The 27,307-nt window shown below is 51.5% G+C and overlaps 1 protein-coding gene across 1 annotated transcript; it reads right to left on the reverse strand.

Moving 5' to 3' along the window:
• On the reverse strand, positions 1-27,291 carry FGF16 (fibroblast growth factor 16). Its single transcript, XM_029067709.1, has 3 exons — positions 27,012-27,291; positions 15,972-16,075; positions 1-690 (listed from the first exon to the last, which is right to left on the reverse strand). Exons 1-3 carry the CDS (start codon positions 27,289-27,291, stop codon positions 445-447), a joined length of 630 nt encoding a protein of 209 aa, XP_028923542.1. The 3' UTR covers positions 1-444.
• Positions 27,292-27,307: the final 16 nt, after the last annotated feature.

Consider the following 27,307-nt stretch of genomic DNA (forward strand, 5'->3'; position numbering starts at 1 on the left):
TCACCGTATAAAGACAATTTTATTGCCGATAACGCTCTTAAAACTCATTTTTCTTCTTCTCCCGTTTCAGTAGGACCTCTTCTCCTTCCCGACGAAAATCCGGTCAGAGCATCTCTCGTTAAAAATAAAATTATTTCTCAAAATAAATAAATATATAAAATAAATAGCATATACATTTCATAAATAGTTTCTGTCCTTATGCACGGCCTCCGTGCTTAAAATCCGCACGGCGGTCGGGGTCTGTCGGGGGCGCTCCGGCCTCTTCGTTTTCCCACTGTCGCGTGTCCTGGGGGGTGGGGGGTCGGGGAGGGGAGTCTCCGCCCGTCAGGTGGCCAGGCGGGCCCGGCGGTGGGGAGAGATTATACGTGGGTCTCCCGGGGCCTCCCCCGGCCGCGCCGGGCCTCGAGCCGAGAGCGAGGGCGAGTCGGACGGGAAGGGCGGGCATCACCTATAGTGGAACAGATCTCTGAACATGGAGGGCATCTTGGCCGGGTCCACGGGGCGGGGCAGGAAGTGGGTGAATTTCTGGTGCCTCTTGGTCCGGTAGCCTTCGCGGGGCGAGCCGTCCTTGTTCAGGGCCACGTAATATTGCCGCTCCGAATCCGAGTGTTTGTACAGGGTGGAGGCGTACGTGTTGTACCAGTTTTCTTCAAACTGCTCCCGGAAAACGCACTCGCGGGTCAGCTTCTTCTGCGTGGACACACAGAGAGGGAGAGGGGGGTCAGACCTCCGCCCAGTGGCCTGGCCTGGACTCCCCACGAGTCGGTCGGACCAGCCGCCCGCTTGCGGGACTGTGCCTCTTTTGCTTGGATTGACAGTGACAATGTGAAGCGCTTACTCTGTGCCAAGCACCGTTCCAAGCCCCGAGGTAGATACAAGTTAATCAGGTCGGACACAGTCCCTGTCCCACATGGGGCTCACCCTCTCAACCCCATTTGACAGATGAAGTAACCGAGGCTAAGAGAAGGGACGTGACTCACCCCAGGTCACACAGCGGACACGCGGCAGAGCCGGGATTAGAACCCGCTCCCTCTGACTCCCGGGCCCGCGCCCTATCCACTAAGTCACGCTGCTCCTCTTAAGAGGAAGCAGGTCTTGGGAATTGGGCCTAAGGTGAAAATGGCAGTTAGGAGAAATGGGCATTGGGATAGTCAGAGTCCATTTCCGGCTGTTACCTAATGAGTACTGTCAATATCCCGTTCAAAGTCATGGAGGATCGCCAGACCAGGGGTTTCGGGGGGAAGAGGGTTGCCGGCGGGGGGGAGAGGCGACTTGTGTGCGTTGCCCACCTACAGGTCTGCCCGTTATCCGAAAAGCTCACTGTGGGCAGCAAGTGTGTCTCTTTATTGTCGTACCGTACTGTCCCGAGTGCTTAGTTCAATGCTCCGCACCCTGTAACCATTCCATAAATACGACAATGAATGAATGATCGACAGGATCATTCTCTCTCCAGGCAGAGCCAGGGGGGCTTTCCTGCTCAGAGGCCTCCAAACAATCCAGAGTATCTACTGAGTGCCTACTGGGTCCACAGCAAGGCACTAAGCCCTGCGGAGAGTACGGGAAAATTATCCGATGGGATCCCTGCCCTCAAAGTGGGGGACATGAACCCAAAAGAAAACTTACACCCAGAAGAAAGAAGGGCTTAAATCATAGGGCGTATTAATCCATCTGTATAATGAGCCAAGATGTGGGGGGGAGGGCAGAGTGGTCCAAGGGAGGACGAGGCCTGGGGAGAAGGAAGACTCATGAGGGAAGGGCTGCGGGAGGAGACGGGATGGGATTGCAGAAAGGCTTTGAAGATTGGAGAGCTGGAAGTCTGGCAGGTGGGAAGGGGAAAGGAGTTCCAAGCAGAAGAAAGGGATAGAGCGAGGGGTCGGAGAGGAGAGAGGCCAGAAGGCCCAGGGAGCTGGGTCAGAATGGAGACTGCAAGACAGAGTGGAAAGGGAGAAGAGAAGGGAAGCAGTGTGGCCTATGTGGAAAGAGCCCAGGCATGAGAGTTACAAGACCTGGGTTCTAATCCCAGTTCTGTCGCCTACCTGCTGTGTGATCCTGGGCAAGTCACTTAACTTCCCTGGGCTTCGGTTCAATGGGGACTCAATGCCAGTTCTCCTTCCTACTTAGAACGTGAGCCCCACGTGGGACCTGATTAGAGAAGCAGCATGGCGTAGCGGATAGAGCAGGGGCTTGGGAGTCAGAGGGTCACGGGTTCTAATCCCTGCTCTGTCACTTGTCTCTTGGGTGACGTCGGGCAGGTCAGTTCACTTCTCTGGGCCTCAGTGACCTCATCTGTCATGGGGGACAGGGACCGTGTCCAACCCCATTTGCTTGTATCCACCCCAGTGCTTCATACGGTGGCTGGCATATAGTAATACCACTTAATACCACCATTATTATTTTATATAGTGATAAAAATAACAGTAATGATGGTATTTATTAAGCACTTACTACACTGCCCTGCACATAGTAAGCCCTTAACAAATACCACAATTATTATTATTACATGCCAAGCACTGTTGTACGTGCTGGGGTAGATTCAAGGTAATCAGGTTGTCCCACGAGGGGCTCGCAGCCTGAATCCCCATTTTACAGATGAGGGAACTGAGGTACAGAGAAGTTAAGTGATTTGCCCGAAGTCACCCAGATGATAAGTGGCAGAGATGAGATTAGAACCCACGTCCTCTGACTCCCAAGCCCGTGCTCTTTCCACTAAGCCCTGCTGCTTCATAATAATGTTGGTATTTGTTAAGCGCTTACTATGTGCAGAGCACTGTTCTAAGCGCTGGGGTAGATACAGGGTAATCAGGTTGTCCCACATGAGGCTCACCGTCTTCATCCCCATTTTACAGATGAGGGACCTGAGGCACAGAGCAGTTACGTGACTTGCCCACAGTCACACAGCTGACAAGTGGCAGAGCCGGAATTCGAATCCATGAACTCTGACTCCCAACAGATGAGGGAATAGAGGCATCTTAATCATATCTATCCCAGCTCTTAATACAGTGCTTGGCACATAGTAAGTGCTTAACAAATATCATAATTATTATTCTTAGTAGTAAGAGAGTCAATAGGTATGAGAAAGAGAGCTAATGGGGTACTTTAAAGCCAAGAGTCAGGAGTTTCTGTTTGCTACAGAGACAATCTTGGAGGTCTCTGAGGCTGGGAGAGACGTGTGCAGAACATCAGTGTTCCAAGAAATCGAGTGAAATATGGACCAGGGGAGGGGAAAGACTGGAGTCAGGGAGGAGGTTGCTACAGTAGCCAAACTAAAAACGGCAGAGCCCCTGGAGCAGAGTGACGGCCACTGGACTGGAATGTCCAACAGTTTTCCCAAGTCACTGTGCCCCATTAATCAATCGTATTTACTGAGCGCTTACTGTGTGCGGAGCACTGAACTAAGCCCTTGGGAGAGTCCAAAAGAACAATATAACAGACACATTCCCCGCCCACAGTGAGCTTCAGGCTCGATACCAAACATCCGTTCTCTTGATGCACAGATCCACAACTTCAACTCCGCCCCCTCCGCCGAACGCCACTCCCTCGCTCCCCTGCCCCTCTGACCTTCCGACCCGCTGCCCTGGATCACCTCCACTATCCGTTTCCTCCGCTCTTGTGCACGAGCACTGTAGAAATCCAGACATCCGACCAACCTCGCCCACCTCAAACATCCTCGCCCGCTATATAACTCATCCCCCTCCTCCACCTGACATTACTTCTCCATCTCAGTGATTCCCCTGCTCGCTGCCCACACTGGAATTTTAACTCCCTGACCCCATCTTCTGCCCCCGATGACCTGGCCACATACTTCTTCGATAAAATAGAAACTATCCGGCGTGATCTCCCTAAAATCTCCCCTGCTCCTTTCCAATCCCTCCCTCATCCTACTCCTTCAAATCTCCCATCTTTCCAAGCAACATCTCTAGAGATCTCCCCCTCCTCTCAAATTCCACCCCCTCTTGCCTGTGCTTCCGACCCCATCCCGGCACATCTTATTAAAACACTTAGCCCACCGACCTCAACTTCAAAGACTCAGTCTCCACAGAATCCTTCCCCGTTGCTTTCATAAGTGCCCTTGTAAACCCTATCTTAAAAAAACCCTCCCTGGCTCCCTCCAACTCTCCCCCCTCCCCCCAGTCATTTCTTTCCATACTCCTTGAGCAAATTTACGTGATGCCCCCATTTCTTCCCCTCCAATCTTCTCCTCGACCCCCTGCAATCTGGCTTCCATCCCCTGCGCTCCGTAGAAATAGCCCTCTCCGAGGACATCTTTTTGCCAATTCCGACGGCCTCCACTTCTCCCTTATCCTCCTCGACCTCTAAGTTGCTTTCGACACTGCGGACCATGCCCTTCTCCTGGAAACTATCCAACCTTGGCATCGCTGACACCCTCCTCTCCCGGTTCTCCTCCGATCTCTCTGGCCGCTCCTCCTCAATCTCTTTGGCGGGCTCCTCATCTGCTTCCCACCTGCTCTCTGTGGGAATCCCTCAAGATTCAGTTCTGGGTCCCCTTTTTTTTTCCCCCATCTATACCCACTCCCTCAGAAAACTCATTCGCTCCCACGGTGATAAACTCCCCTCCCCTGATTCCCAAGTCTACCTTGCTGCCCATGACCCCTCTCTCCTTCTCTGCAAGTTTTGCATTTCCTTCTGCCTTTAGGACATCTCTCCTTGGATGGCCTGCTGACACCTCAAACCTAAGATGCCCAAAACAGAGCTCCTCATCTTCCAAAGCAAACTTTTTCCGTCCCATGCCTTTCCCGTGACTGTAGACGGCACTACCATCCTCCCTGTCTCACAATTCGGTGAAGTTGGCATTATCCTCAACTCATCTCTCTCGATTCAACCTGCACATTCAGTCTGTCACCAAATCCTGTCGATTTTACCACCTTCACGACATTTTTTTAATGGCATTCTATAACCACTTACTATGTGCCAGGCACTGTACTAAGCACTGGGGTAGATACAAGATAGACAGGTCCAACACAGTCCCTGACCCACATGAGGCTCATAGTCTTAATTCCTGTTTTAAAGATGAGGGAACTGAGGCCTAGGGAAGTTAAGTGAGTTGCCCAAAGTCACTGAGCAGACAAGTGCTAGATCCAGGATTAGAACCCAGGACCTCCTAACTCCAGGGCCCATGTTCTATCCACTAGTCCAGGGTGCTTCTCTAGAATTCACCCTTTCCTCTCCACCCAAATTGCCACCATGCTGATCCAAGGGCTTACCATATTCCTACCTTGATTAGAGCATGATAATAATAATAGTAAGCACTTAAATACCATAATTATTATCTGCCAGGCACTGTTCTAAGCGCTGGGTGGATACGAGCAAATCCCTGTCCCACGTGGGGCTCACAGTCTCAATCCCCATTTTACAGATGAGGTAACTGAGGCACAGAGAAGTAAAGTCACTTGTCCAAGGTCACACAGCAGACAAGTGGCGGAGCCGGGTTTAGAACCCATGACCTTCCGACTCCCAGGCCTGTGCTCTATCCACTATGCCGGCCTCCTTGGTGACCTCCCTGCCTCAAGTCACTCCCCACTTCAGTCTGTACTTTACTCTGCTGCCTAAATCATTTTTCTAAAAAAAAAAAAAGTTCAGTCCACATTTTCCAGCTTCTCAAAAACCTCCCCAACAGAAATTCTTTACCCCTGGCTTTAAGGTGTTCAATCAGCTCTCCCCCTCCTACCTTAACTCACCCCCTTCTACATCCCTGGCTGCACACTTGGCAATCTACTCACCATACCTCAGGCTCACCTTCCTCGCTGCCAAACCCCTTGCCCACACCCTCCCGCCGGCCTCAACTCCCTGCCCCTTAATATCCAACAGACCGCCGCTCTCCTCGCTTCAAAGGCCTCCTAAAATCACATCGTTTAGACTGTGAGCCCGTCACTGGGGAGGGATTGTCTCTATCTGCTGCCGAATTGTACATTCCAAGCGTTTAGTACAGTGCTCCGTGCATAGTAAGCACTCAATAAATACTATTGAAGGAGAATCTCCAAGAAGCCCTCTCTGTCTTAACCCTCATTCTGCATCGCCTATGCGCTAGCAGCTCAGCGCTTATGCCCATATCCTTATACTATGCTTTTTCCCTTATCCGTAAATCGATTCGGCGCTTAGAACAGTGCTTGGCACATAGTGAACGCTTAACAGGTACCGTTATTATTATTTAATGTCCGTCTTCCCCACTAGACTCTAAGTTCCTCGTGGGCAGGGATCATATCCTCCAACTCTATTGCACTGTACTCCCCAGCTGTTTAGTACAGTGCCCTGCATACTATAAGCGCTCAATAAATATCATTTGTTGAAGAAGAGCAGGGTGACCGCAACAGAGTCTTATGGGACATTCAAGGGAAGAGTGTGAGAAAGAACAGCCAGAAAGGTCAGAGGAAAACCAGGAGAGGAGGAGAGGGTGGATTAGTGCGTCCATTAGGCTTGGTGAGAAGCAGGGTGGCCTAGTGGATAGACCGAGGGCCTGGGATTCAGAAGGACCTGAGTTCTAATTCCTGCCCTGCCACCTGTCTGCCTTATAACCTTAGGCCAGTCACTTCACTTCTTTGTGCCTCCGTGACCTCACCTGTAAAATGGGGATTAAGACCGTGAGCTCCACGTGGGACCCGGACTGTGTCCAACCTATTAGCGTGTATCTACCCCCAGCAATTAGAACAGTGCCTGGCACTTAGGAATGGCTTAATGAATACCATAAAAAAGGGAAACAAAACTAAAACGCCCCCAAAAAGGTGACCTTGGAAGGAGAGTGGAGTCAGTGGGGTTGAAAGGGGTGGAGGCCAGATTCCAGCAGGTTGAGAAGGGCCCAGGAGGTCGAAAAGGGGAGGAAGTGGAGGCAGTGAGTGTGTATAACCCATTCCAGGAGTTTGGACAGGAAGGGAAGGAGGCAAACGAGGCCAGAGCTGCATGGGGCAGTGGGATCCAGAGAAATCTTCTGTAGGAAGGGGGAGACACCTTTGCAGGTGGAGGGAAAGGAACTGCCAGCAAGTGAATAACAGATTCAAAGGAGAGATTTCTTGTTTCACAATCCCCAGGGAGAGAGACACCAATCCAGGAAGAAGCAGGGGACCTGGCTTCCAATCCTACCTCGGCCACCTGCCTGCTGTGTGATCTTGGGCAAGTCACTTTGCTTTCCTTTGCCTGCCTCCCCTCATCTCTAAAATGGGGATCAAAATACCTGCTCTCCCTCCCACTTAGACTCTCAGCCCCGTGTGGGTCAGGGACTGTCCGCTCTGACCTAATGGCCTCGAACCTACCCCAGCGCTTAGAACAATATAGTGCTTGGCACAGTTATTATTAGTATTGCTCAATCTCCCCGCCAGTCTAACCAAACTCCCTCTCGCTGTAACTGAAGCCACTGGCCTGGACCAGCCACGCCAGGCAGAATTCTGGGTGTCTCCACCCCTCGACATGCCATTCTCCCCACCCCCACCCACTCCACCCTCTAGGGACTCTCTTGCCAGCACCCACAGGTCAGTCTCTATTTATTAATTTATTTCTATTAATTGTATTATTGAGTGCAAAGCACCCTACTTACCGCTTGGGAGAGTACTACAAACACATTCCCTGCCCACAGTGAGCTCACAGTCTAGAGGGAGAGACAGACTATATAAATAAATATAAATAAAATGCATATAAATAAATAAATCTAGACTGGAAGCTCGTCGTGGGTCGGGAACGTGTCTACTGGCTCTGTTGTAGTGTATTCTCCTGAGCGCTTAGTACGGTGGTCGGCACATAGTAAGCGCTCAATAAATAGCATCGATTGCTATATCCACTGAGGTACGTGGATATAAAAAAAGTCATGTAGAAGCCATTTGACTTCCCCACGCCTCAGTTAGCTTATCTGTAAAATGGGGATTAAGAGTTTGAGCCCATGTGGGGCAGGGACTGTGTCCAACCTGATTAGTTTGTATGGACCCCAGAACTTAGTACAGTGTTTGACACATAGTAAGCGCTTAACAAATTACCATTAAGTGAGTATGACCCTTCCCCTTCCATCCCAGTGCTGCTGTTCAGCTGTATTATCAATTACTCCTTCCCATAGATCATTTATTTTAGTGTCTCTTCTGCTAGATTAGAAACTCCTAGAGGGCAGAGACCGTATTTACTCTCACTCTCCCAAGAACTTAGAACAGTACAAAGCAGGTGCTCAATAAGTGCTCTTGAGAGCAGGGGAACAGCAATGAAGCAGTACGGCTTAGTGGAAATAGGACAGGCTTGGAAGTCAGGGCACCTGGGTTCTACCCCCTGCTCTGCCTTATACCTAATGTGAGATCGCGGGCAAGTCATTTAATTTTTCTGTGCCACGGTTCCTTCATCTGTAAAATGGGATGAAATCCCTGCTCTCTTTCTCTCTCTCTCTGTGAGCCCCATGTAGGGCAGGGACTGTGTCCAACCTAATTATCTTGAATCTACTTCAGTGCTTGGCACATGGTAAGTGCTTAACCTTCCTCCCTAATCGGTATCTCACTCTGCTGTCTGATCGTTTTTCTGAAAAAAACTTTCAGGCCGTTATTTCCCCACTCCTCAAGAACCTCCAGTGGTTGCCCATCCACCTCTGCATCAAACAGAAACTCCTCCCCATGGGCTATTAAGGCATTCTATCAGCTCTCCTCCTCCTCCCTAACCCTGCTCATCTCTTACAACCCAGAGCAGCAGTGTGGCCTACTGGAAAGAGCACGGGTCTGGGAGTCAGAGGGTCATGGGTTCTAATCCCAACTCTGCCACTGTCTGCTGTGTGACCCTGGGCAAGGCACTTCACTTCTCTGGGCCTCAGTTCCCTCATCTGGAAAACGGGGATTAAGACTGTGAGTCCCATTTGGGACGACCTGACTACCTTGTATCTCCCCCGGTGTTTAGAACAGTGCTTGGCACATAGGAAGCACTTAACAAATACCATAATAATAATAATGATCCTGGCTTCGCCACTTGTATACTTTGATATATATAGTGTCCTAAGTGCTTACTATAGTGGTCTGCATACAGTAAGTGCTCAATAAATGAGATTGCCGCGTGACCTTGGGCGAGTCACTTCTCTGTGCCTCAGTTGCCTCATCTGTAAAATGGGAATTAAACCTTTGAGCCCCATGTGGGACCCGAACTGAGTTCAACCTGATTATTTTGTATCTACCTCAGTCGTTATTGCCATCGTTCTTGTCTGTCCGTCTCCCCCGATTAGACTGTAAGCCCGTCAAAGGGCAGGGACTGTCTCTGTCTGTTACCGATTTGTACATTCCAAGCGCTTAGTACAGTGCTCTGCACATAGTAAGCGCTCAATAAATACTATTGAATACAGTGCCTGTCACCCGGCAGGTTAAGGGTTATGGTATTTGGTAAACGTTTACCGACTCACACATTCCACTCCTCTAACCCCAACTACTCTCTGTAACCTGATCTCATCTATCCCGCCATCCACCTCTTGCCCACAAAACTCATTGTGGGCAGGGAATGTGTCTATCATTATACTGTCCTCTCCCAAGCGCTTAATTCAGTGCTCTGCACACAGTAAGCGCTCAATAAATGTAACAATGAATGAACGACCCTCAGGACATTCGATGTTCACCCCACCTCCACAGCACTAGTGTACACATCTTTCAATTATATATCATAAATTACTGCCTCCCCCTCTAGACTGTAAGGTCGTTATGGGCAGGAACATGTCTGCTAATTCTGTTAGATTGTACTCTCCCAAGCGATTAATACAGTAAGTACTGAGCACGTAGTAAGCGCTCAATAAATACCATTGATTGATCAATCGATTGATGCTCCTGGCGGACCCTTAAGGCTCTGGTACTGATTCACGGCTAGAGGGATCTTATCTTCTCACCCAAGCCTGCCCTTCCCCTGACTTTCCCATCACTGTAGACAACACCACGATCCTCCATGCCTCACAAGCCCAGAACCCTGGCATTATCCTGAACTCATCTCTCTTTCAGCCCGCACATTCTAGGTGTCACTATTATATCCTGTCAGTTCTACCTTCACGACAATGCTAAAATCTGCCCTTTCCTCTCCATCCAAACGTCTACCGCGCTGCCTTGAATACTGGCCTCCCGGCCTCCCGTCTCTCCCCGCTCTAGTTCATACTTGGCTCTGCTGCCCGGATCATTTTTCTACAAAATCCTTCAGTCCACATTTCCCCACTCCTCAGAAGCCTCCGACGATTGCTCACCCAATTCTGCATTCAACAGAAACTCCTCACCTTTGGCTTTAAGGCGCTCCGTCAACTCTCTCCTTCCTTCCTCACTTCGCTCATCTACTACAATCCAATCCATACACTTTGCTCCTCTAATGCCGACCTACTCACTGTACCTGGATCTCTTCTATCTCATCGCTGCCGTCCCCTTGCCCCCTTCTTCCCTCCTTCATATCTGACAGTCCCCCATTCTTCCCACCTTCAAAACCTTCCTAAAAAATCACATCTCCTCCGAGAGGCTTCGCCTGACTCAGCCCTCACCTCAGCCCACTCTCCCCTGTCTTCACTCATTCATTCAGTCAATCCTATTTACTGAGCACTCACTGTGTGCAGAGCACTGTACTAAGTGCTTGGGAAAGTACAGTATAATAATTATCGCCTATGCAATTGGCTAGTACCCCTTAAGCACTCTACCCCATCCCCACAGCACTTATATCCATATCCTTATATTCTAGTTCCCCTATTTATAATTTATTTTAATGGCCTGCTTCCCCACGTAGCCTTTTAGCTCCTCACGGGCAGGGATCGTGCCTGCAAACTCTACTGCGTGGCTTAGTGGAAAGAGCCCGGGCTTGGGAGTCAGAGGTCATGGATTCTAATCCCGGCTCTGCCACTTGTCTGCTGTGTGACTTTGGGCTAGTCACTTAACTTCTCTGTCCCTCAGTTACCTCATCTGTAAAATGGGGATTAAGACTGTGAGCCCCATGTGGGACAACTTGGAGACCTTGTATCTACCCCAGGGCTTAGAACAGTGCTTGGCACATAGTAAGTGCTTAACAAATACCATCATTATTATTATTATTGTATTGTAGTTTCCCAAGAGCTCAGTCCAATGCTCTGCATAGAGTAAGCGCTCGGTAAATACCACCATTCGATCAACTGAATCAAGCCTGTTCGACAGTAACCAGGGGGCCGAGGGTGGACACTGGTGACTCTTTCTCTGGGGGCTACGATGGAATTGGTGGAGAACTGCCTCGAGGAAGAGGTACTCTCCTGTAACGATCCTTTGGTGTTTGGTCCCACGGCTTCAGCTACCCCCTCTATGAGGATGACTCATAATCACAACAAAAACCGTGGTATTTGGTAAGCACATACTCTGTGCTAAATGCTGGGGGAGATACGGCCGGAACAGTCTCTGTCCCACACGGGGCCCACAGACTAAGGGAGAGGGAGAAAGGGCATTTCATCCCCATTTTTCAAATGAGGAAACTGAGGCCCAGGGAAGTTAAGTGTCTTGCCCATAGGCAAGTGGCAAGGCTGGGATTAGAGCTTCCCAGTCCCCGGCAGGTTCCACTAGGCCATCCTACTTCCCAAATCTATCTGTCTAGCCCTGGTCCCTCATCTTTTTTCAATCCCACCCTCCCTCTTCATATCCAACAATGACTCTCCCCACTTTCAAAGCCTTCCTGAAGGTACACCTCCTCCAAAAGGCCTTCCCTGACAAAGCCCTCCTTTCCTCTTCTCCCATTCCCTTCTGCATCGCCTTGACTTGCTCCCTTTAGTCACCGCCCCCCCCAACCCCACAGCACTTTATGTCCATAGCTGTCATTTTATTTATTCATATTAATGTTTCTCCCCCTCTAGACCCGTAAGCTCGATATGGGCAGGGAATGTGACTGTTGTATTATACTGTCCCAAGTATTCAGTACACACGGTGAGCGCTCAATAAATATGTCTGAACGACCCTCTCGTCTCCGGGACGACCGGGAAACCCCCTCCCCCACCAGCTCCAGCCCCTCAAACTCTAAAACGGAACTACTCACCTTTCTTTGTCGACCCACTGTTCCTCCTAACTTTTCCATCTCCTCCCTTGGCCCGGAAGCCAGCAACCTTGGTGTCACCCTGTACCGCTCGCTCTCCTCCAATTCTCACATTCCACCTTGGGCCAAAATCCCGCCAGCCCTTCCTCCACAACATTTCTCAGACCCTCCCTTTGCCCTCCACCCACACAGCCGCCGCCCGGGGCTGAACTCTGCTCCGGTCTCAGTTACGCTGCTGGTCAAGCTGCCGGCTGGACTCTCCCCCTCTAATCCAAGCTACCCGGGGTTGCCCCAATCATCTTCGCTAAGAGCTGTTCGGCCCACATCTCTCTACTCCTCAAAAACTTCCACTGGTTTCCTACAGTTTTTTCTCCCCCCCCCTTTTTTTTTTTTTAAAAAAATGGTATCTCCTAAACGCTTGTTATGTGCCAGGCACTGTTCTAAATGCTTGGGAGAGTAGATATGAGCTCATCGGGTTAGACACAGTTCACGTCCCCACCTGGGGCTCACATTCTTAATCCCCGTTTTACCGATGAGGGAACTGAGGCCAAGCAAAGTAACTTGCCCAAGGTCACCCAGTAGACAGTGGTGGAGTCAGGATTAAAACTCAGGTCCTTCTGACCCCCAGACCCGTGCTCTTTCTACTAGACCACACTGCTTCTCTCCCCATCAAACAAAAACTTACCATTATAGCTCTCTCCCAACTCTCCCCATTCTACGGATCTCTCTTCCCAGGCTACTCGCCAGCTCACTCCACTGGCTCCTAACAAGCAAACCGGTGTCTTGCTCTCAAATTCCCCATCTCCATCCCCTCATTCACACCATTTCCCCAAACTCCCTCCCTTCCCCAACGCGAAAGACCCCCATTTCCCCACATTTAAGGCCCTTCTAAAATCTCGCCACCTGTGTGAGACTGATCTCATGCCTACCTCCGTGTTTAGTGCTTAGCCCAGAATGAGCGCTTAAAACCACAATTAATAGAGGATTTTGGAAAGACAGCTGCCTCATTTTGCCATTTCGTCTCTCACCCGAGTGAGGGGGAAAGTAACCGTCATCCCACACACTTGATCCTGATGGGGTTTGGTTTGGAAAATCACGGTTTAGGTGCTCTCTCCTCACTCCAGTTCATTCCCACCTCAAAGTGTCTTGTCCTACCCAAGATGGGCTTTTTATGGCATTTGTTAAGCACTTACTACATTGTGGGCAGGGAATGTGTGTTTACTGTTATACTGCATTCTCCAAAGCACTTAGTACAATGCTTTGCACCCAGTAGACAATAAATATCATTGAATGAATATGTCGAAAACTGTTCTAAGCTCTGAGGTAGGCACAGGTTAATTAGGAGGGACCCGGTCCCTGTCCCGCATTAGGGCTCACAGTCTAAGAGGGAGAACAGATATTTAATCCCCATTTTTCAGTTGAGGAACTGAGACACAGAGTAGCAGCGTGGCCTAGAGAATACAGCATGGGCCTGGAAGTCAGAGGTACCTGGGTTCTAATCCCGGGTCTGCCACCTGCCTGCTTTGTGACCATGGGCAAGGCACTTCACTTATCTGTGCCTTGGTTCCCTCATCTGTAAAATGGGGATTAAGACTGTAAACCCCATGTGGGCCATGGATTCTGCCCAACCTGATTAGCTTGTATCTATCCTAGTGCTTAATACAGTGCCCGGCACATAGTAAGCGCTTAACAATACCATAAAAAAAATCACTTGCCCAAGGTCACACAATAAGCAATTTGCAGACTTCTAATTAGAACCCAGGACTTCTGACTCCCCAGCCCATGCTATTTCCACTAGGCCAGGCTGCTTCTCTTGGGTGCAGTAGATACTGACATTTTCCCTCGTGTTTTCGCGTGAACTCCACCACTGCCATAGGAGTAGTACTGACAAGCACGAGCGAGGTACAAAGCACTGCCCTAAGCTCTAGGAGAGAACTAGTCGGATGAGGTAAGAATCTGGTCCCCTCCGCACCAGAGGCTCTCACTCTGCTGGTCTCTCTGAACTCCTTCTGGGCAGGGATTGCACCTACTAACTGGACTCTCCCAAGTGCTCAGTACAGTCCTCAGCACGCTGCAAGCTTTTAAGGATAAATACCCCGGATTGATTCTTTGTGTCCAGTCCCTCCCTTCCCCAGATGCTACGTACACGGTTGCAAAGTAGTAATAAATTTTCCCTTTTCCTCCTGAAGCCCTGTCTTCTTTCCCTACTACCAGCAGGGAATGTTTCCATTCCACAGGTGTTACACCTTGTTCTGTCATGCCTTGCATTTCTAATTTATTAAGCTCCTCTTTTAATTTTTTCCTTTCCAGTGAAGTCTTCATTCCTTTCCGTACCAATTCCCAGAATGTAATCTTTCTACAGCTCAATTCATAACGGCCCCGCGCCTTCAAATACCTCTGCCTATCTGTCTCCGGTGTTCAGACTACCTTCTTCTGGCACCCTACCCACTTCTAATTGGCCCAAGAGTGCGAAATGTTTGTAATTCCAAAACGACCACACCATTAGCTGCAATAAATCGTATAATTTCCTCCTTGCGTTTAAATGGAATGAAATAAGATTTCCAGGATGTGATCCGAGCTTTACTTCTGAACATTTGAATAATTGGGTTTAATTTTTAACCTGCAGTAAATCTTGAGCTGTAAAAATTTTACTTGCGCACCTATGACTCGCAAAAACCCGCTTTATAATTTTGCAAAAAACATTTCTCTATAAAGAACCTTCAGTCCACAGCTCCCCACTCCTCTAGAACCTGCCATGGTTGCCTATCAAAGAGTAACTCCCGACTGTGGTTTTCAGGCCCTCACATCGGCTCTCTCCCTCCTACGCACCCTTGTTGATCTCCTGCGGTGTAACTCGGCCCTCGCACTTCGCTTCCCCTAACTTCAATAATAATAACGGTATTTGTTAAGCGCTATGTGCCAAGCACGCAATCTTGCCTGACTCGTCACCGACCCTTGCTCGTGTCCTCCCTATAGCCAGGGAGTCATAGCCCGGAACTCCCTCCCCCTTCATATCCGATGGGCCACCGCTCTCTTCAAAGCCATCCTAAAACATCACACTTCCTCCAAGAGGTCCTCCCTGACTAACACTTCATTTGCCTCCCCGCTATGTCTCCCTTCTGGCTTGTCTATGTACATAGGTCTGTCCCCCACTTAAGCGCTTTGATACCATGTCCTTTTACCCTGCCGGTTCCCCAACCATAATTTTTTTCTTTTTTATCCATCTCCCCAACTAGACTGTAAGCTCCTTTGAGGGAGGGTATTGTATTTATCAACTCTATTGCGTCGGACTCTCCCAAGTGCTTAGTACTATGCTTGGGGATTAAGACTGAGAGCCCCATGTGGGACAGGGACTGTGTCCAACCTGTTAGCTTGTGTCTATTCCAGCGCTTAGTTCACGGCGTAGTGGATAGAGCACGGGCCTGGGAGCCACAAGGTCATGGGTTCTAAACCTGGCTCCGCCACCTGTCGGCTGACTAACCTTGGGCAAGTCACTTAATCCTCTGGGCCTCAGTGACCCCATCTGTAAAATGGGGATTAAGACTGTGAGCCCCACGTGGGATAGGGACTGTGTCCAACCCGATTTGCTGGAATCCACCCCAGCTCTTAATACAGTGGCTGGCACATAATAAGAATTTAAACACCACAATTATTTTTACTCTTACTGTTCTGTGGGCCTCAGTTACCTCATCTATAAGAGGGGGATGAAGACTGTGTGACCCATGTGGGACGGGGACTGTGTGCAAGCTGATTATCTTGTTTCTACCCCAGTGTTTAGTACAGTGCCTGGCACATAGTAAGCACTTAATGAATACCATTAAAAGAAAAATCTGGATGGGCACGCCCGCGGCCTGCTGGAAGAGCATCCATAGACATAGGGCATGTGGGGTGCATACATTCGATGTGGATGCATTTGTGGGGTCCCTACCCCGGACCCTCACGTGGGCGAAGGGAGGGGGCGTTTGTGGCAGCGCCGGGGGAGAGCACTTGGACCCCCTTTCACTCACCGACCCATACAGCTCGCCTCGCTCGTTCATCCCGAGGTAGAGGCTGGAATCCACGCCTCGGATGCTGATCAGGCCCACTGCCAGGCTGATGAACTCCAGGATTCCTGTAAGCCCAAAGCAGAGCGAGAGCGTCAGCGCCGAGGAAAGGAACTCGAGGACCAGGACCTCCCGGCCTGTCCTCCTCTCCCAAGCGCTCGGTACAGTGCTCTCTACACAGTAAACGCTCAATAAACACGACGGGGCCAGCGCCGTCCATTGTGGGAAATCCCGTGTTAGCAAACTAGGGAGTCCTTGATGGCGCACAGAGCCTCCAGGAGTCAGGTCTCCTGAGCCTGGAATCCAGGATGGGGGAATCATGCCTGGCTGTGTGACTGTGGGAAAGTCACTTCCCTTTTCTGGACCCCAGTCCCCTTTGGGCAAAAGGGCCAGAACCTCGTGCCCTTCAGGCCGGGGAGGGCGTGAGATAGACAAGGGCGGCAGCAGGCCCGTCTCTCCCACTCTGCCCACACTGGATGGGTGGAGAGGAGCAGTGCCAGCATGGGGAGGGGGCAGAGCTGATTGAGCACTTGTCGGTCCAGAGGCTGGCCCCATATAGCCCCAGGCCGCTGCCTGGCTGAGGATGACCACTGAGGGGCAAGCGGAAATGGGGTGCCCGGTCAAGGGGCGGGGGGATCTGGGCCGTCGTCTGAGGGGGCTGGGACATGCCAGGCGGCTCTCCCCGGCACTGATGCCCGACTGCCAGCCCCTGCTCTGACCACTGGCCCTTTAGCCACCATCCCTCTGACCACCATCCCCCGCTCTGACCATCGGCCCTCTGGCCACCATCCCCTGCTCCGACCACTGCCCCATCCACCCGCCGGCCCCTGCTCTGACCACCGGCTCTCCCGCTGCCAACCTCTGCTCTGATCACCAGCCAACCGGCCACCAGACCCTGCTCGACCACCGTCCTCTGCCCACCAACCCCCGCTCCGACCGTGTCCCCTCCCACCCAAGTGTGAGAACGACAGGTCAAACCCAAACAAAACACTTCCGCCCCCCGGCAGGACCCCCGCAGAAGCCTTTCTACAAGCCAGAAACCTCGGGGGGGGGGGGTATCTCTCCAGCACTTAGTACTAGGATTGTGGGGGGAAGAGTGATGCCAACTGTGGGGGTTGAAGGGGCATGAATGTTTGGGCAATGACCTCCAGCAGGGTTTGAGTAGCTGTGGGAATGAGCGATCCAGGCCAGAACATTGGTGGAAAAGTTAGGGGCGTCTCTTTGCTCACATCCTTCGCTTGGGATTCTGTCTCCTCAGCTCTCTCCCAAAGATATTGCCCCATCCCACCTTCAAAGCCCTCCTAAAAACCACCTCCAAGAGGCCTTCCCCCACTCATCTCCACCTTCCAGGTCACGTCCTCCCAATGGCCACCCCAGAGCCACATCTTGGTCCGCCTAACTCAGCCCACCTCCTGCTCATTCTCTCCCTCTTAAACCCGGCACCTCCCTCCTTTTGGAGTAATTATGGGACTTGTTAAGTGCTTGCTAAGTGCCAAGCACTGTTCTAAGAACTGGGGTAGATGGGGGGGGGGGGGGAGTAACGGCAGTGCACAGTTTGGTGGACTGTACAGATGAGGAGAGGCAGTCAATCAATCGAGGGTATTTATTGAACGCTTATTATGTGCAGAACGTCTTACTAAGCACTTGGGAGAGCGCAGCACAGGAGAATTAGCAGATGTGGTGAAGAGGGGGGTGGGTCCTTGTGGAGAAATGAGGATGAGCAGAGAGTTTAGAGGACTGTAAGCTCCCCCCGGGGGGTGAGCCAGTCTACCGCCTCATATTATCATCTTCTCTCGGGCACTTACTACCAGGATTTACGGGAAAGGGTAATGCCAACTATGGGAGCTGGCGGGGGGGGGGGGGGGCATGAATGTAGGAAAATGTCCCCCAAAAGGGACGGGTGAGGAATGAGCTTCTGCCTTCTTCCCTTTATTCCCACACAGCCTATGGAGCGAGCCCACAGAAGGCAGTGCTGCCTAATGGGTAGTGCACAGGCCTGGGAGTCCCAAGGACCTGGGTTCTAATCCGTTTAGACTGTGAGGCCGTCCCGTTTAGACTGTGAGCCCATTATTGGGCAGGGATTGTCTCTATCTGTTGCCGAATTGTACATTCCAAGCGCTCAGTACAGTCCTCTGCACATAGTAAGTGCTCAGTAAATACTATTGAATGAATGAATCCAGGCTCCACCACTTGTCTGCCGGGTGACCTTGGGCAAGTGGTTTCACCTCTTTGTGCCTCAGTTCCTTCATCTGTAAAGTGGGGATTAAGCCTGGGGGCCTCCTGTGGGACAGGGACTGCATCCAACCAGATTAGCTTGTATCTACCCCAGTGCTCGGAGAGGCAGCGTGGCTCAGTGGAAAGAGCACGGGCTTTGGAGTCAGGGCTCATGAGTTCGAATCCCAGCTCTGCCACTTGTCGGCTGTGTGACTGTGGGCAAGTCACTTCACTTCTCTGCGCCTCAGTTCCCTCATCTGTAAAATGGGGATTAAGACTGTGAGCCCCACGTGGGACAACCTGATTCCCCTATGTCTACCTCAGCGCTTAGAACAGTGCTCGGCACATAGTAAGCGCTTAACAAATACCAACATTATTATTATTATTGCTTAGAACAGTGGTTAATGGTTAAGCACACATTAAGTGCTTAACCGACACCCGGTTATTAATACAGAACACACAGGAGTAATAACGAGAAGCAGCGTGGCTCAGGGCAAAGAGCACGGGCTTGGGAGTCAGAGGTCATGGGTTCGAATCCCAGCTCTGCCACTCATCAGCTGTGTGACTGTGGGCAAGTCACTTAACTTCTCTGGGCCTCAGTTACCTCATCTGTAAAATGGGGATTAAGACTGTGAGCCTCATGTGGGACAACCTGATTAGCCTGTATACCCCAGCGCTTAGAACAGTGCTCTGCACATAGTAAGCACTTAAATACCAACATTATTATAACTGTGGTATTTTTAAAGCACTTATTATATGCCAAGCCCTGTACTTACAGGGCAGCGGGGCTTAGTGGAAAGAGCACGAGCTTGGGAGTCAGAGGACATGGGTTCTAATTCCAGGCTCCGCCACTTGTCTGCTGTGCGACCTTGGGCAAGCCACTTAACTTCACCGTGCCTCAGTTACCTCATTTGTAAAATAGGGATTAAAACCGTGAGCCCCATCTTGGGACAACCTGATTACCTGATTACCTGATTACTCCAGCGCTTCGAACAGTGCTCGGCACATAGTAAGTGGCTTAAATACCATAATTATTATTACGGTTCACGGTGATTAGTTTCTGGCATATTTTTTTTTTAAAGTATCCGTTAAGCACTTACTATGTGCCAGGCACTGTTCTAAGCGCTAAAGAAATATGATTTAAAAAAAAAACAAACAGTGGTTAATGCATAATAGTATTTTTAACCACGTTTAGAATGGGTGGACAACCTCTCTATACTCTTTCTTCGCTCATGGTCCAATTTCCAGGTTTCTTATTCAGAGATGTTGATTTTGGGGGTCGAAGGGGTTGCAGAATGATTAGCAACTCCCAGCTCACTGATATTTAGTAGGGCTCAATTAAATGCTATTGATTGACTGAGAAGCAGCACAGCCTAGTGGAAACAGCATAGAGCTGGGAGTCAAAGGTTCTGGGTTCTAATCACAGCCTGCTGGTGACCTTGGGCAACTCGCTTTGCTTCTCTGGGCCTCAGTTTCCTTCTCTGTAAAATGGGGTTTCATTACGTGTTCTCCCTCCTACCTAGACCGCGAGCCCCGCGTGTGACAGGGATAAAGTTGATACAAGATACTCAAGCCGGACACAGTTTTATACATGGGGCTCAGTCTCAGTAGGAAGGAGAATGGGAAGCAGGTCTCCATTTTGACAGATGAAGAAACTAAGGCCCAGAGAAGTGAAGTGAATTGTCCAACGTCTCACAGCAGTCGAGAGGCGGAGTCGTACCTCAAACCCAGGTCCTTTGACTCAGTGGCCCGTGTTCTTTTCGCTAGTCCCGGATCTCCCCCATCCCCAGGACCCGTACTCCCTCTTTTTTAAAAAATGGTATTTATAAAACGCTATGTTTCAGGCACTGTGCTAAACTCTGGGTTGGATACGAGCTAATCAAGTCGGACACAGTCCCTGTCCCAGATGAGGGCTCAGTCTTAAGCCCAATTTTACGGATGAGGTCACTGAGGCTCAGAGACGTGAAGCAACTTGCCCAAGGTCACCCAGCAGACAAGTGGCAGACCCGGGATTAGAACTCAAGTCCTTCTGACTCCAAGGCCCGGGCACTGTCCACTAGGCCACACTGCTTCTCTTCTATTCGCTCTCCTCAGGCTGGCACCCGGCTATCGACTCTTGGCTCCTCCACAGCTCAAATCCCTCACTCGGGACTCTGCCTCCTCGGCTCTCTCCCAAAGACGTTGCCCCATCCCACCTTCAAAGCCCTCCTAAAAACCTCCTCCAAGAGGCCTTCCCTGACTCATCTCCACCTTCCAGGTCACGTCCTCCCATCGGCCACATCTCGGTATGCCTAACTCATTCTACCTCCTGCCCATTCTCTCTTTCTTAAACCCCGCATGCCCCTCCTTTTGGAGTAATTATGGGACTTGTTAAGCGCTTACTATGTGCCAAGCACTGTTCTAAGAGCTGGGGACGATACAAGTCAATCAGGTCGGACACAGTCCCTGTCCCATGTGGGACTCACAGTCTTAATCCCCATTTTACAGGTCAGGTAGCTGAGGCCCAGAGAAATGAAGTAACTTGCCCAGGGTCACATGGTAGGCAAGTGGCAGAGCCAGAATTAGAACCCCGGTCCTTCTGACTCCCGGGCCCGTGCTCTATCCTCTAGTGGCTGATGGTATTTTTTAAGCGCTTACTGTGTGTCAGGCACCGTTCTAAGCTTTTGGGTAGATATAAGCAACCTATAAAATAAAATAAAATAAATGATCGCATTTAAGCGCTTACTACGTGCAAAGCACTGTTCTAAGCGCTGGAGAGGATACTGGGTGATCAGGTTGTCCCACACGGGGCTCACAGTCTTCATCCCCATTTTACAGATGAGGTAACTGAGGCACAGAGAAGTGACTTGCCCAAAGTCACACAGCCGACAAGCAGCTGAGCCAGGATTTGAACCCATGACCTCTGACTCCCAAGCCCATGCTCTTTCCACTGAGCCACGCTGATTCTCTAGAGCCCGGGCCTGGGAGTCAGAAGGTCATGGGTTCTAATCCTAACTTTGCCATTTGTCTGCCATTTGCCACCTTGGACAAGTCACTTGGTAAAATGGGGATTGAGACTGTGAGCCCCGCACGGGACGGGGACTGACTGTGTCTGACCTGATTTGCTTGTATCGACCCCAGTGCTTAGAACAGTGCCTGGCACACAGTAAGTGCTTAATAATAATGTTGGTATCTGTTAAGCGCTTACTATGTGCCGAGCACTGTTCTAAGCGCTGGGGTAGACATAGGGGAATCAGGTTGTCCCACGTGGGGCTCACAGTTTTCATCCCCATTTTACAGATGAGGGAACTGAGGCACAGAGAAGTTAAGTGACTTGCCCACAGTCACACAGCCGACAAGTGGCAGAGCTGGGATTCGAACTCATGAGCCCTGACTCCAAAGCCCGTGCTCTTTCCACTGAGCCACGCTGCTTCTCCAAAACAAATACCACAATAATTATTACAGGATTTTGGTGTTCGACACAGTCCTCGTCCCAAACAGGGCTCACAGTCTTAATCCCCATTTTACCGATGAGGGAACTGAGCCGAAAAGAAGCAAAGTGACTTGCCCAGGGTCCCACAGCAGACAAGTGGCAGATCTGGGATTAGAACCCAGATCCTTCCGACTCCCAGGTGTGGCTGTGGGGCAGTGGTCTGAGACAGGTAACCGGGGACAGGTGCCGGTGGTAGTTATGGGAGTGGGGGACCGGTGGTTTTCGGGCTCGAGGCTCTCGCTTTCATTGGGGCTGCTGGACTCAGAGACGGGGCGTCACCATGCCAGGGGTGATGCTCACAGCCCAGGCCGCATAGGGGACGACTGGCTCCCGCGGCTTAATAATAATTAATAACTGTGGTATCTGTTAAGCGTTTCCTATGTGTGAGACACTACTAAGCTCTGGGGTGAAAACAAAGTAACTGGGTTGGACCCAGTCCCCGTCCCACATAGGGCTCACCGTCTTAATCCCCGTTTTACCCATGAGGAAAGTGAGGCCCAGAGCAGTGAAGTGACCTGCCGGAGGTCGCTCAGCAGACACGCGGCGGAGTCGGGATTGGAACCCAGGTCCTCCTGACTCTTGGGCCTTTGCTCTACCCACTAATCCACACTGCTTCATCTGGGACCCCATGAGCCAATCACAGAGATTGCCTAGCCCCGTAAAATCCACTTGTCTGCTGTCTGACCTCGGGCAAGCCGCTTCACTTCTCTGGGCCTCAATGCCCACATCTGTAAAAGGGGGATTAAGACTGTGAGCCCCATGGTTGGGGCATGGTGGGGGGAGAGGAAGGGACTGTGTCCCTCCTGATGAACTTGTATCTACCCCAGCGCTTAGAACAGTGCTGGGCACACAGTAGGAGTTTAACAAGTACCATAATTATCATTATGAGGCAGACCTCGAGCTTCCCAGATTGCCGGGAAGGAAGCGGAGAGCTCGGCGGCGAGCAACCTGCCGGCGCCCCCGTCCCTCGGAGGCCCCCCGGTCAGTCTGCCCGGCCAGCGGCAGCCCCCCCCGCCCCACTCCTCCCTGCCCCCTCCCCATTTCACTACTACTACTAATAATGTTGGTATTTGTTAAGCGCTTACTATGTGCCGAGCACTGTTCTAAGCGCTGGGGTAGACACAGGGGAATCAGGTTGTCCCACGTGGGGCTCACAGTCCTAATCCCCATTTTACAGATGAGGTAACTGAGGCACCGAGAAGTTAAGTGACTTGCCCAAAGTCACACAGCTGACAAGTGGCCGAGCCGGGATTTGAACTCATGACCTCTGACTCCAAAGCCCGTGCTCTTTCCACTGAGCCACGCTGCTTCTCACTTTACTGTGCTCGGGTGCATTTTTCCAGCCTGACACAGGCCTTCCTTGGGGTCCGCCTGTCCGTCCTGGGCTGGGCCGGTCTGATCCCACATCCGATTTTCCAGGTTCTGCCTAGAGGAGCCCCCGGCCGCCCCCCAACTCTCTGCCTTTTATGGCCAGCGGCCCGCCGGGCCCTGCTGGGAGGAGGCCGCACCGGGCCGGGCCCTACCGTCGCCGGGTGCTTGAGGGGGACCAGGAATTTGGGGGGACGTGGGGGTGGCTCCCATGGCTGCACCTGCAGGAGGACTTAGCAGCGAGGAGAGTAGGAAATTGAAAATAAAGTGTCCACATTGCTGGGGAGTGAGCGCATTTGTTTGGGAAGCGTAACGAGCTCCACCACGCGGGGCCATGGTTCCCATTAGCCGATAATTAGTTCTGCATGTCGGAGGGGCGGCAGGGGGGCTTTGAACCGCCTGCGGAGCCCGTTGCGCAGAGTCGGAGCCCCGGCCCAGGAGACACCTGTTGCCAGGAGCTGACGAGCGGTGCGGCCGAATGGGTGGCGCAGGGGACCGGGAGCCAACAACACCTGGGTCCCAATCCCGCCTCCACCTTCTGCCTGCCGTGTGACCCTGGGCAAGTCGCTTCGCCAAGGCTCGGTGATCTCATCTGGAAAATGGGGATGGAGGCTGGGAGCCCCACGCGGGGCGACCTCATTAGTCTGTATCTACTCCAGTGCTTGGAAGAGTGCTTGGCCCAGCGTAAGCGCTTGACAAATAGCATCGTCAGAGCTGGGGTTGGGCTGAGGTAGGGTCAAGTCTGGAATTGGGGCTGGGACCCCCCCTCCCCGTGAGCAGAAGGGACCTAACTGGACTTTGGGTTTGGGGGTGCCAGGGGCCCTGGTTCTCCAAACCCGAACCCCAAAACACAAACACACACACACAGAATGCCTATGAATCGTCTAGTTTCTGGATACACAATTCAGTGCCCCTCAGTCACACATGCACAATTCAGTGACCTACACCAGTGTCCAATAGGCAACTCTCAGTGACCCATGGCCACGCTAGCATCAAATACACAACTTGCGACCCCCCCCGTCCTCGCAACTAAACCAGGATACACAACTCAGCATGGCGAGAAGCATACAGAGAAGCATACAGAGAAGCAGCGTGGCGCAGTGGAAAGAGCACGGGCTTTGGAGTCAGGGCTCATGAGTTCGAATCCCAGCTCTGCCACTCGTCAGCTGTGTGACTGTGGGCAAGTCACTTAACTTCTCTGTGCCTCAGTTCCCTCATCTGTAAAATGGGGATTAAGACTGTGAGCCCCACGTGGGACAACCTGCTTCCCCTGTGTCTACCCCAGCGCTTAGAACAGTGCTCTGCACATAGTAAGCGCTTAACAAATACCAACATTATTAACTCACAGTGTCCCTCGGCCACACGATGGTCAGATAGATGCACAACCCAGTGACCCACCGCCATATTAGGGTCAAATATACAGCTTGCAGTGACCCACGTCCAAATGAGAGTCTGATACGCAACTCACTGGAGCCCATGTCCACACAAGAGTCAGATATGCAACTCACAGGGGCCCATGTCCACACTAGAGTCAGATGCGCAACTCACAGAGACCCACGGCCACACTAGTGTCAGATACTGGACTTGCCCTGACCCTGGATACGCGAGTGTCGGATATCCGATATGTAGTGACCCCAGACATAAAAGCATCCCGTACCCGACTCACACTGTCCCAAAGACACACAAGTTTCAGGTACCCGACTCAGTGTCCCACGGACACACAAATACACGAGTCACGGTGACCCAAGGTTACAGCAGCGTTAGAAACACACCTCACAGATACACAAACGCCATATACATGACTCACAGTGACCCACAGATACAAAAGTGTCAACTCCACAACTCCCAGTAATAGACCAGCCACACCACATGGGTAGCAGCGGGCCACCCAGACACACGACTCACGGTGAACCATAGCTACGAGTGTCGGCTACACAACTCCCAGTAATACCCAATTCACATCACCTGGGGAGCCGTGGGTCACCACATCAGATACACAACTCACAGAGTTGCACTATTCATTCATTCAATCGTATTTACTGAGCGCTTACTATGCACAGAGCACTGTACTACGCGTTTGGAAAGCACAATTTGGCAACAGCTAGAGACAGTCCCTACCCAACAACAGGCTCATAGTCTAGAAGCGGGGGAGACACACAACAAAACAAGTAGACAGGCAGCAACAGCATCAATATAAATGAGTAGAATTATAGATACATACACATCATTAATAGATAAATAACGAGGATCTAGGGATCTCCAAATGCCCACGATTTGGAGATCTATGGCTATACAAGGGTCAATCCAATCGTATTTATTGAACACTTACTGTAATAAGCGCTTGGAAGGTACAATACAGCAGAGATCCGCCCACTCAGGAACGCATGACTACTCGAAGGACTCCCCCACGCATGTCTGGCCTGGAATGCCCTCCCTCCTCACATTTGACAAACTAGCCCACTTCCCCCCCTTCAAAGCCCTCCTGAAAGCTCACCTCCTCCAAGAGGCCTTCCCAGGCTGAGCCCCCTTTTCCTCTGCTTCTCCTCCCCTCCCCGTCACCCCGTCCCCCTCCCACTGCTCTACTCCCTCCCCACCCCACAACACTTGGGTATATATTTATTATATTAATGATGTGTATAGATTTATAATTCTACTGATGCCTGTCCACTTGTCTTGGTGCCTGTCTCCTCCCTTCTGTGAGCTGGTTGGGGGCAGGGATTGTCTAGAGAAGCAGCGTGGCTCAGTGGAAAGAGCCCGGGCTTGGGAGTCGGAGGTCGTGGGTTCTAATCCCAGCTCTGCCACTTGTCTGCTTTGGGGCCCTGGGCAAGTCACTTCGCTTCTCTGTGCCTCAGTTACCTCATCTGTAAAATGTAAAATCATCTGTTCTAATCCCGCCGCTTGCAAGCTGGGTGTCTTTGGGCAAGTCACTTCACTGGGGCTCAGTGACCTCATCTGTCAAAGGGGCTGAAAACCCACGTGAGACCACCTGATCACCTCGGATCCCCCCCCCCGGCGCTCAGAACAGTGCTTGGCACAGAGTAGGCACTTAAGTACCACCCCTCTTGTACTTACCCCAGTGCTTAGAACGGTGCTTGGCACAGAATAAGCGCTTAACAAGTACCACTCTTCTTGTATTTATCCCAGCGCTTAGAACGGTGCTTGGCACAGAGTAAGCGCTTAGCAAGTACCACTCCTCTTGAATGTACCCCAGCGCTTAGAACGGTGCTTGGCACAGAGTAAGCACTTAAGGACCATCCTTCTTGTATTTTTCCTCAGCGCTCGGAACGGTGCTTGGTACAGAGTAAGTGCTTAACAAGTACCACCCTTCTTGTACTTACCCCAGCGTTTAGAACAGTGCTTGGCATAAACTAAGCGCTTAACAAGTAGCACCCTTCTGGTACTTACCCCAGCGCTTAGAACAGTGCTTGGCAAAGAGTAAGGCCTTAACAAGTACCACCCTTCTTGTACTTACCCCAGCGCTTAGAACGGTGCTTGGCACGGAGTAAGGCCTTAGCAAGTACCACCCTTCTTGAATTTACCCCAGCGCTTAGAACAGTGCTTGGCACAGAGTAAGCACTTAAGGACCACCCTTCTTGTACTTACCCCAGCGTTTAGAACAGTGCTTGGCATAAACTAAGCGCTTAACAAGTAGCACCCTTCTGGTACTTACCCCAGCGCTTAGAACAGTGCTTGGCAAAGAGTAAGGCCTTACCAAGTACCACCCTTCTTGAATTTACCCCAGCGCTTAGAACGCTGCAGGGCACACCTTAACAGATACCATCATCCTTATTATTGATTATGATTATGATGGTAGCAGGGATCCTCCCACGCCAAATCCTCCTGAGGCCCAAGGGCGTCGACGAGGGTGGCGGCTGGGGGTGTGTGGGGTGCAGAGTGTGGGGCGCAGGGTGTGGGGCGCAGGGTGTGCCCCCCAGGCCCGCCCGGCTCACCGAAGCGGCTGTGGTCGTGTCTGGTGCCGTGGACGGTCCCGTTGGGGAAGATCTCCAGGTGGAAGCCGGTGCGGCAATAGAGCTGGCGCCTGCGGAGGATGCCCTTCAGGTGGGCGAAGTCGGTGGGCGAGCCCCGCTGCAGTTTGCCCTCGATCTGGCCCAGCCTCTCGTTGAGGAAGCCCGGAGAGTCGGCGAAGGGCGCGCTGCCCGGGGGCCAGGGAGCCGACCACCCGGCCGCCTCCCCCTCCAGCCCGCCCCACAGGCCCCCGACCTCGCCCATGCTCCCCGGCTGGCTC

Source organism: Ornithorhynchus anatinus, chromosome 6 (assembly GCF_004115215.2).
Source record: "Ornithorhynchus anatinus isolate Pmale09 chromosome 6, mOrnAna1.pri.v4, whole genome shotgun sequence".
Classification (NCBI taxonomy): Eukaryota; Metazoa; Chordata; class Mammalia; order Monotremata; family Ornithorhynchidae; genus Ornithorhynchus; species Ornithorhynchus anatinus.